This window comes from Solanum lycopersicum, chromosome 3 (genome assembly GCF_036512215.1).
Source record: "Solanum lycopersicum chromosome 3, SLM_r2.1".
Classification (NCBI taxonomy): Eukaryota; Viridiplantae; Streptophyta; class Magnoliopsida; order Solanales; family Solanaceae; genus Solanum; species Solanum lycopersicum.
The window spans coordinates 64,148,188-64,159,285 of record NC_090802.1 but is presented as its reverse complement, the minus strand read 5'-3'; the positions used below and the strand labels follow the sequence as shown (position 1 = coordinate 64,159,285).

The window sequence follows — 11,098 nt, the reverse complement described above, 5'->3', positions numbered from 1 at the left end:
TTCCCACACGTCCTTCACCATATATCATCACCTTGTCACCATTGTATATTCAACTTTGTCATTTCTTGATGTGGAAAATTAAATTAATTATATATCAACAAAAATAATTTAAGAAAGGACTGGAAAATATGTCTAGAGCATATATCTTCTTCATGATATTGAATTTTTTCACCTCATTTTTTTCGTAGTTTCATTGTCGGGAAGTTTACTGAATCCTTCAAATGTTTGTTAGTCTATTTTCACCTCTCTCTATTTGAATTAATTTTTTTCAGATTCAATTTTTGAATTACTAATTTTCTACTTCTCAAAGCATTTAACTGTTTCTATTTTAATAAATACATTTCAAGTAAATTCATGAAAAGATTTGATTTTATCATGGATAAAATTTTTTGGAGTAGTTTGTAACTTTCAAAACGAACAGTTCCAATGGTGTAGGTGATTGAAGAAAAAGATGAATTTGAAGGATTAAAGAGATGGTAATACTATAACAGTTAAATTACGAGTATTTGCTTATAACCCAAATTGATTATATAGGTTTGAAGAAAAGAATGATAGTAAAGATGGAAGAAAGCATCATAGTAATAGTGGTTAGAGGAGGAGGAGATGTGAAAATGATGAAGGAGAAAACTAAAGGTGTTGTACATTTTATTTTTTTTAATTTTTCTTCTTTATTGAAAGGTTATTTTTAAGTAATTAATTAATTAAATAATTTTAAAATGAATTTTTATTCATAGTATATTTTTTAATAAATTCTTTTATATGTATATGCCACATGTCATTATTTAATTCGCTACTTTGACTATAATTTACACATTCTATATATTTGGCTGATTGTTAAAAAAGTGTAAATATGACACAGCGTCCCCCTACTTAAGGTGTTTGAAATGAATAATAAGGCTTACTTGAGGTGTCCAAATAGAAACTGATGTCAACTTTAAGTGGCTATCAATAGGTTAGGCCTAAAATTGAGAACAAGAATATATTCAAGTTTCATTTACTCCATAATTTAAAAATAGAACACATGTTTAAACCATCTCAATCTCTTTTCTTGCCCAATTGAAATAAAAGTTTGTTCTCTATGCAGAGAGGGGCCAAAAATGTATGTATTCCAACTGAATATGTGTTTCAGTTATTTTATTCCATAGTACATCTAAATGAACACTTGACATGCATGGCACCAACATGAAGGTTTTTCACAAGTATTTCACCCTTCTATTTACTATATATATATAAACAAAGCAGCATCTCAAGTTGGAAAAGAGAAGCTCATCCTATAACTGACAAATCATAAGAAGGGAAGATCAATTAGTCTGGATTTTACCAATTGTATCAAGCAGCATCTTAGAACACGTACCAAAAGGTACATTACACTACCAATATTTTTTGCCCTTCATTGGGAATATTGGCACCAATGCTAAAAAGGGTTGTGTTTTCGAACCATAAAGGAAACATCACTCCCTTTAAAACAGGGCTACTAAACATAACTAAACCAGCTCCTGTCTGAGCACTAAAAAGAAAAAATGAAAGAAATAATTGGACAGCAAAAACAATATGCATTTCCAGAAGCTCTCAGTCGTAAGCCTTGTCCCAATCGTCCACTACATCTGCCATATCATCGATCCCCACATCTTGAGGTTTGGGAGGCAAAACTGAACCCCCCACTTGTGTCTCAGTAACAGGTTCCTTGATTGTAATAGATGTCCTGGGCAAGCTGGAAGCAATTTCAGGCTCTAAGACACTCCACCTATTAGACGAGGCAGTAGGTGGAGCTTCATTCGCCCTCCAGGCAGAAGGGGCTGCTAAATCAGTGGGATTCTTGGACCATTCTTCAGCATCCCATAGGCTCTCTCTCAAATGAGGCTCCTGGACTACAGCCTTCTTCCATGGATTACCCTTAAGAGCTGATGCAACTCCTCCCGCGTCCTTGGCTCCTCCAGAGACTCCCCAAACATTAGTAGTGGATGCCACTGCTGATGCAACACCACTCTGATGAACTACAGCAGCACCACAATAAGCCGACCCCTGGTCTAGCCTTCTCATAGCTGTTGCTGCTCGGGCAGGATCACTGAACACAGCCAAGGCATTCTTGTCGTTCAACCAGACAAGCTCGCACTCACCACCAAACCTGAGAACTAAGGCACTAATGTCTGCATCTCTTGGCAAGTCAAACAAAGCTACAACAAGCCTTGGATCCATATCCACCAGAGAATCAAAAACAGCAGGCTGAACAATGTTATTGACAGTACAACCTTTAGGACCAAGTATACGACTTGGAGCTTTGGACTTGGGTATAACATGTACAGCGATGAATCTTTTGGGCTCCCAACCAGCTGCATTTACTGAAAGCTTCCATCTTGCAGCTATCAGTCTAATTGCATCCCGCTTTTCTTTCAACATTGGGCAGAAAACATGAACTTTGAGCGCATTCAGCCCCCCTCTGCTCCTGCCAAGAACCAAAAACTTGCATCTTTCCTCTATAGACAACACCCACTTAGCGTCCCGCCTAAGAAGATCCCCCAGCACTTCAGAGACAGCTGCATTCTCACCAAAATGGAGGGACTCAAGATTAGGGGGGGTTATACCAAAAGCATCAGAAAGAACCTTTTTCTTCTCCATCTTTGCACACTCGTCATCACAAGTAAGCTTCCTCTGACCGAGAGGAACCTTCTTCCCATTTATTTCAATAGGTTGAAGAGATGAAGGCAGCTTGTGGATTATAGAGGCTTCGAGAACAGAGTCAACGATCTGACCTCCAGCATCACAAGGAACATTTGCTGTAATCCGGCCACAAGAACAAGTAATAGTGACAGGAAACTCACATCTAACATCAGGACATGAAGAAGAGGGATGACAGAGAGCAGTACATGTGTGCCTGCAATCTCTTCTAGGAGCACCACACGTCTGCCCACAAGAGGCTCTGGAGCCATTGCTAGGTCCAGCAGAAACATCACATGGCGAAGGATGACAAGTTCTAGCACATGAGTGCAAGCCACACTGCCTGGTCTTCCCACAAAGCTTGTTACATCGGATGTCCTTTGACCCGCAAGGTATGTTCCTTAAAATTACATGTCCACCAACGCACTCTTTTGCTACAGGAACAGCACATGGCAAGCAGTCTCCAAAATGGCAGCTGTGAGTAGGTGGATGGCCACAAGGCTGAGAAACCGAGCATGGTAGCTGACACGAAGGAAGAGGTGTGCCACAAGGTAGCGGAGGAGGGATTGATGTTCTCCCACAAGCACAAGTCAAATCGGTGAAAATTGTCTCAAGGCAGGGAGGGCAGTGACCACTGTGACAAAGCGACTCGCAAGAATGCTGCCCACATCTAAGCTTCTTCTCACACGGCATTGAACAAAAATGAGGATTCCAACCACCAGTTATGGAATTTTTTGGATTAGAAAGAGGGCAACATCGCTCACTACAACGGTGCCTTCCACAGTTCTTCTTTTGCCCACAAGGTCTATCACAAGTGAACTGCTCATCTTCTGCCTGCGTTTTGTAGCACTCCACTGTTCGAGAGGTTGACCCACAGCGGCAGCGTTGAGTCACAGGAACAAGACATGGTGCACAGTCACCAGAATGGCACACAGCTTCACAGCGATGTACCCCACAACGGAGACGCTTTCCGCAGACCTTGGAACAGGTTGGAATTGGATCCAAACAACTGTGCCTTTCTTCTTCCAAGCTGGTTTTACCGCAACAGCATGTCTTGACCTTGCTAGGCAACAAAGCACAGTCCCCACATGGCCCTGGATGGCAGAGCTCACGGCAGATGTGATTTCCGCAACAAAGCTTCTTTCCACAAACTGAATTGCATGAAAAGACGCCATCCTCCATCTTGATATCTCCTTTCACACCCATATCTCCACAAAGAAGAGACTCTGTTTTCTTCTTACAAAAGCAATGGGCATCCACAACAATTTGACAATGGCCACAAGGACCAACATGGCAAGTCTGTTCACACCGATGACGCCCACAGTCAAGAAGCTTACCACACTGCTGTCCACATGTAAGAACGGACTTCCGATCAGAGCAACGAGTGGTAATTACTTCCTTTCCGCAGGGACAACTTCTAGCTGGAGCAAATGCCTTACAAGGTGGACAAGGACCAGGATGGCACTGTAAGACACAAACATGAGGGCAAAGATCCTCTTCACTCAGACCATTCCCTGGAAGCTCCTTCTCAAGTTTCTTGCCACAAGGCTCCCCACATGAATGTGGAGTCAAGTATAAATCTGAAGGGGGGTCTTGCCTCTTCCCACAAAAGCAAAGATACCGTATGTCCCTGGACGAAGTGAGTTGGACTGATTGACAACCTGGGCAACGCCAATTAAACCTTTGATTCTTCTCCGCAGATGTGTCAACAGAAGTTGGAGCTCTTGCCCATTTCTTGGTACAATGCAAATGAAAAATCGAGTAGCAGCTCGAACATGACCACATGGGCGCAGACCTCCTCACCATATCGTAGCATATCATGCACTCGATGTTTCCCTTCAAAAGCTTCTCCTCTATTTCTTGCACAAGTTGAGGCAAATTAGGATCTTTCACCCGCTCTTGATTAATCCTCCCACTGACCTCCCTGACCGGCCTCTCCATCTTGTTCTCCTGATGATTATAGCTCCCCCTGCCCCTTCCCCTCTGATTCCCATACATCCCCCTATTGAATTTAGGTTCCCCATAGGTCTGATTTTGATTTTGAAATCGATTAAACGGTGCAGATGACACATTCTCATTGTCTCTTCCATTCCCACCAAACACAGGGGTCACAACAGTGGTTGTTGTTACCGGGGTAACAGGGGCAGCTGAAAATGGAACAGTGTTGGTTGGAGCAGATCCCCTAGCTACCCACTCACGACGAGCACCACCACTTTGAACAACAGGATTATTATTATTGTTTCTAGGCCGATTACTGTTGTTATTCCTTCTATTGTTTTGTGCAGGAAAGCTCATATTCTGACTTGAATTTCTTATTAACCTATCCAACGACAGATTTCTATACAGAAAAAAAAAAGGGGAAAATTCAGAAAATTGAAAAAAAAAAGGAATTCAATTTCAAACCCTAAAAGAAAATTTTTCAATACCTGATTCGATGAAACAAAGATCAAACAGCCCGCCGAAGACAAAATCCAGAAACAGAAGAGAGTTTTGATTCTCCGGAGTCGGCTACTGAATTTTCTGTGGAGAAGATGACGGAGGAGGATGAAGAAAAGAGGAGTAATGAAAGGTATAAATAGGGCTAAAAATTCGCCTTGGTGAACAAGCAAAAATTGGACAGCTGACATATTTTACTTGGACAGGATGCCTGGTACGTCGGTCCCAATTTTCTTTTTAATTATTTTTTTGTTTTATAATTTTGTGATACATTCTATACATTTCTAACAACATTATTTGTTCATTATTTCAAGATTTAATAACACAAAATTAAGTGGAAGAAGAAGTTGAGACTACACTAGTTATAAAGTTTCCAAGAATGTAAGATAATTTTTTTTTTATTTATGAATACGATTGTTAATTTCAATGGTTTTTGAGTTTTGAATTTGATAAAGATGGATTTGTATGTTGATTTCTGTAATTGGTTGATGATTTTCTTTTGTGGTGGTTGGATATGGTGATGGAGTGGTGGCGGTAAATAGTAGATGAAGGAGATGGACAGAAAAATTTAGGTATTTCGCGCGCGTAAAACAGTTATAATACATGTGTTATGTCTTGTTTGTCGTTTGTGTTTAATTTTGACACATTTTTAACTGACATAATTAGTTATAGTGTTTTTTCAGATGCACAAAATCTTTGACTCGTGAAGGCATTGTAAGCTTCAGTATCTTTTAGAGTTTTTTTTATAATATCTTTGAGTTGATAATGCTAAAGTTGTGCGGTGATTTTTATGATTGGTTAGTGGATTTCTTTTTGGTCGAAATATGGTGGCGATAATAGTTATGGTGATGGAGTAGCGGCGATATGGATGACTAGGGATCGATCTCCCTCTTAATGTTTTCTAATTCGAGCTTGTCACATAAGACTTGCTTACGGCTTACATCCCTGTGTAGTTTGCAGGCTACTATAGAGAGGGGGTTACTACTCAGTGTGCACAAAGTGCTCACCCGAAGGGCAACAAAGGTTATAAAAATTGCGGGTTATCCTTTTTTCCAAAAATAAATAAATATAATACACGTGTCATAATATTGTCAATCGTTTGCGTTTAATAGGTATGTTTTTAAATGACACAAGTTAAAAGTTATTTTCTCAAAAAGTACAAAAAGATTTAACTCATGAATACGATGTACAATTCCATTACTTTTGAATATTTTGTAACATCTTCAAATTGATGGCGATGGAGTTGCGTAATGATTTTATGAATAGTCAATGACTTTCTTCTTGGTTGAAATATGATGGTGATAGTGGTTACGGTAGATTAATTACGGAAATTTCGCCTTTTATTTTACTTATTATTATTATTATCCCCTATAAGTTTTATAAATTTTTAAAATTTCTCATTTTCGCGCATCACATTAATGTACCTCACACATCAGATTAGTGTATCTCGCGCATCAGATTAGTATATCTTGTGTATCAGGTTAGTGTATCATGTATAAAATGCAACTCGCGCATGAGATTAGTGTATCATGTATAAAATGTATCTCGCGCATCAAATTAGTGTATCTCGTGCATTAGAGTAATGTATCAACGCTTATAAAATTATATCCTTTTTTAGAAAGTTTTGTAATTATAAAAAATTTAAGAATAAATTTAAATTTAAAAAATTGTTGTTTGCCCTAAAAAAAAGTACAAATGAATCAGCGGATTAGAAGTTGCATTTGAGCACATGATCCAATTGAAAAATGTTGGTAGGTATTCGAGGCCCAATTTGCTTTGAGAGCCCAATATCCATCAAAATTGCGAATTAATACATTTTTTAAAATAATTACTGATTTTAGTGATTTTTTTATTTATTATCATTTATAGTAATATTATGATAAATTTTTAATATATATTAAAAGTGAATTATATATGCAATATATATGAATTATATTTTTTTTAAATATATTATGTTTGTTTGGTAAAAAACAGTCACATTGTATTATAAGTGTATCAAAATATGTGATAAATGTATTATCACATATTTTAATATATATTAAACTTGTATAGTAAATAAATTAAAAGTGGTCAAGTGAAAAAAAATATTATTACTATAAACGGTAAATATTTTTTTATTATAATATATTTATGTAAGTTTCCAAAGTAATATCTCATTCTTAAAACATATATTTCAACATAATATTATATTCAAATCTAATATTTGATCATATATTTCTCGATCTTACATATGAAATATATGATTGCTAAATTACCAAATACTAAGTGAAAAATTTATACATATTCAAAACAAAAAAATGCAATAAGATTTATTTATTCCCTACTAATTTCGTAACAGTTAAATTAAAGTTAGATGAAAGTTACTGAGTTCGATCGATATTTACGATTACTTACTTGCACGTGGTCAAGTTGAGAAAGGGAGAATGAAGACAAAACATTAGCTAGCAAAGCATCCATGCTATGTCACATAAGATAGCAACATACACACTAATTTGGATAGGATTTGCACACTAAATATTCACCACTCATTTTTCTTTGTTTTGTCAACTTGTATGTAATAATAATATTATTACTGTTACTTCAACTATTGTTGTACTCATCTTTAAATCTTCAAACAAACTCCATTTCTTCTCTCTGCATTTCTCATTCTTCATAATATGGCTAGTCTTTCAGCTACTTGTCTCAGATTTGGCTGTTCTGTCAACACATCTCAGGTCAACATTACTAATAACATCATTTCACTGTAACGACTAATTTTTCATGTTATACATGTTTGTTCATTGTAACAACATTTTGTTACAATAGTCAAAAGATAAATGACTTTGATATAAAACTATTTCATTGAAACTTGTAATTTTGGGCAAAATGTGTGCAGATAAACGGAGGCACTGTGAAGTTGGTTTCAGTGGGTTGGGGAAGGAGTAGTGCTGGTTTCCCTTCTCTAAGAACATCCCGCCTTCGTGTTGCAGCTGTAAATCTCCTTCTTCTTCTTCATTTCGCGAGTTTCATATCTTAACTATCCATTGTTCTTTTATCTACCTGAACTATCACTCCATTAATTTGTATTGAATCATAAATGTTGAGTTGGCCGAATATTTGTTCCCAACTGTCAATAGGCTAACATGTTTTGATAAAATGAGATTTGATTGTTGAGATATGAAACAATAGGTAAATAGAACAATGGATAGTTAAAGAGTGAAACTCGTAAATAAGTGTTTAACATTATAATCCTATTGTTGGTAAATGGCCTTCGCAAAAGCCTAGAAGTACTCTTTACATATACTTTTAGCAGCAATTAACATTTTTTTTTGTGTATACCTAAAGACTTTAGCGATATTGGATCTAATGACACTTAACTAATGTTACTAAAGACTTTAACACTCTTTATTAATGTGTCTATTTATTGCTGCCACTCTACTATGCTGTACCACATTTTATTTTAATTCACACTTATACTTACGTCCGGATTCAATAGAGCAAAATAGTAATATTCAATGTAATCATACGATTCAAAAGTCTTTCAAACTTTTTTAAATATTATATGTCAAATCAATATCAGACAAACAAATTGAAACAGAAAATAGTATGAGTTTTCACTCTCTTTATTGATTTGATACATTTTGCATGATGAGCAGGCAAAGGCAGAGACAATTGATAAGGTAATAAGCATAGTGAGAAAACAACTAGCTTTACCAGCAGACACTAAGGTCAGCCCTGAAAGTACTTTCACTAAGGACCTCGGAGCCGACTCTCTGGACACTGTGAGTAGTGTCGGATTCAGGATTTTTATTAAAACAATTCAACATCTCGTTACTATACGTACATTCAAATATAATAATTTTAACCTTATATATACAGTACGAGAATGAGCCTTATAAGTGTTTGTAACGCGCGAACAGGTAGAAATTGTGATGGCCCTAGAAGAAGAGTTTGGGATTGCAGTAGAAGAAGAGAACTCTGAGAATATTGTAACAGTTCAAGATGCTGCTGACTTGATTGAAAAACTTGTTGAGAAGAAGTAGACATTTTTAATTAGGATGGGAAAAATGATAATTTGAGTTCTAATTTTAGCTTAAATTTTGATGGACTCGTTGTAATTCATATTCTTGGTCTTGGATTGAATTCTTTTTGCAATATTTTGGTATCTGAATGATGATGACTTTTCTTTTAATACTCCCTCCGTCCGTCCATCTTTACTGATTCGCTATATTATCTTAAGATATTTAATAATATTTATTCAACTTATAAAATTAATGAATAATTTACTGCTTTTTATTCCTCCTGTTAAATCGATGTCAAACGACTATTATTTTATAGAAGAGTACTTTCTTCTTGTTATTATTTTTGTTATTCCATATGTTACTAATTAGATTTACGATTGCATTTTATTAGTTGAGTAATTATGTTACTTGTGTAATCCTCGAATAATTATTTTTTTGTTTCCTTGTAATATTGCCAACTATGACAATGATGGAAAAGGAGCGTGCAGTTGTCATGATTATTAGAGGTATATCTCACTAAAATATTTTGTATCATTTTAGATATTAAAATTTTGTAAAATTTTACGAGACGTGTTCAATTCGAATTGAAATTCTAGATGGTATGTTCAGTTTCAATTAGAATTTTCGAAGGTTACTTAATCCTAAATACGTTACTCACTAATGGTCCTCAAATCATAGATAAATCTCAGCATAATAGAATCAAGGGACGAACATAATTGTACTCGCAGCCTTTATCAATAAAATCATGTTTCTCCGTATTTTGTTTGTGATTGCAATTTAGTTTCAGTCACTTTAAATTTTGTTGTAAACGAGTCATATTACTTCCTAAATTTTCATTTATTTATCACCATTTTAGATTTAATATCCCTTAAGTTTTTAACTATATTATTTAGTACTCCACTTGTTCCTAATTATTTATACATTTTTTAATTGACACAACTATTAAGAAAATAATGATTGACATAATAAGTTTATCATTTTGCCTCTATTAATTATGAAATGCATAAATTAAAAATTTAAAATCTTCAAAGAGATGTAACTTTTTTAAAGTAATTAATTGAGGGTACGTTAGGTAAAGAAAATTATAATTTCTTGATTTGTCAAAATGAATAAGGAAAAAAATGAAAATCAATATATATATATAAAGCTGAATATAGAAAAGCTGATGTGGCATGCCTATATGACCTCCATTTCAATTTATTTTTTCTCTCAATTTTTGAACATTTTTTTTTAAATAATAATGTACTAAATACATCTAATGCATCTATTAACTTACAATTAAAGAGGACAATGAAAAGTTTTTACATAAATGATATTTTTATTGTTCTAATGGAATATGAAGAATTGTAACGGTTGTCAATAACTTATTACAATCAAATAAAAAGTATAAAATAAGAGAGCACATAATCTGAAAGTAACAAATAAAATTCCAATTTCATTGCAAAATAAATTAATTACTACTTCATGTAAATCAAGAATTTTGATTTGTCTATACAAATAAAGTTATGCAATGAGAGCACATAATCAAAAAGTAAGTGACGAAATGGAAGAATTATTGCACTAGAAGATATACTACTGTAATTGAATTTTTGAAAAGTTTTATTGCCTCAAATAAATAAAAAATTTATTTGTTTGTACAAATGAAGTTAGACAAGAGGATATGAAGGTAAATTAACAAAATTGAAGAATCATTCCACAAGAAGATTTACTGCTTCAGGTAAATCAAAATTTTGATTTCTTATATAAATGAATTCATTAGAATATACTTGTGCAAGTTTAATCATTTTATGCCAACGAAAATTATATCAACGGATCTATCAAAATTGTACAATGAAATTTTATATAGAAATTCAATATACCAAAGATCGAGAAACATCTAAATGTCCTCTAATATTCAGTTTGTAAATCGTAAAAACAATGTCTGAAGTATAGTTTTCTAATTTTATTCTTTTTTTTTCACAAATAAAAAGTGTAAAAAGATGAAGTAAGAAATAGTAAGATTAAAA

At 34.6% G+C, this 11,098-nt stretch overlaps 2 protein-coding genes and 1 long non-coding RNA gene across 3 annotated transcripts; 2 read left to right on the top strand and 1 right to left on the bottom strand.

Annotated features, from left to right (window-relative positions):
• Positions 1 to 1,292: 1,292 nt before the first annotated feature.
• On the bottom strand, positions 1,293 to 5,318 carry LOC101265525 (NF-X1-type zinc finger protein NFXL1). The gene is made up of 2 exons (XM_004235708.5): positions 5,082 to 5,318; positions 1,293 to 4,993 (listed from the first exon to the last, which is right to left on the bottom strand). The coding sequence occupies exon 2, from the start codon at positions 4,948 to 4,950 to the stop codon at positions 1,570 to 1,572; it is 3,381 nt and encodes a 1,126-aa protein (XP_004235756.1). The 5' UTR covers positions 4,951 to 4,993; positions 5,082 to 5,318; the 3' UTR covers positions 1,293 to 1,569.
• On the top strand, positions 5,180 to 5,561 carry LOC138347317 (uncharacterized). The gene is made up of 2 exons (XR_011220172.1): positions 5,180 to 5,305; positions 5,406 to 5,561. It is a non-coding gene; the product is annotated as an uncharacterized lncRNA (long non-coding RNA).
• Positions 5,562 to 7,748: 2,187 nt separating this feature from the next.
• Positions 7,749 to 9,115, top strand: LOC543929 (acyl carrier protein). The gene is made up of 4 exons (NM_001247593.1): positions 7,749 to 7,805; positions 7,967 to 8,062; positions 8,727 to 8,852; positions 8,991 to 9,115. The coding sequence occupies exons 1-4, from the start codon at positions 7,749 to 7,751 to the stop codon at positions 9,111 to 9,113; spliced, it is 402 nt and encodes a 133-aa protein (NP_001234522.1). The 3' UTR covers positions 9,114 to 9,115.
• Positions 9,116 to 11,098: the final 1,983 nt, after the last annotated feature.

Excerpts from the sequence above, each read along its gene's own strand:
- LOC101265525 (XM_004235708.5), bottom strand. The coding sequence starts at position 4,950 with ATGAGCTTTCCTGCACAAAACAATAGAAGGAATAACAACAGTAATCGG.
- LOC543929 (NM_001247593.1), top strand. The coding sequence starts at position 7,749 with ATGGCTAGTCTTTCAGCTACTTGTCTCAGATTTGGCTGTTCTGTCAAC. Across the intron at positions 7,806-7,966 it reads GTTCTGTCAACACATCTCAG|ATAAACGGAGGCACTGTGAA; the intron begins GTCAACATTACT and ends AAATGTGTGCAG. Across the intron at positions 8,063-8,726 it reads CCCGCCTTCGTGTTGCAGCT|GCAAAGGCAGAGACAATTGA; the intron begins GTAAATCTCCTT and ends CATGATGAGCAG.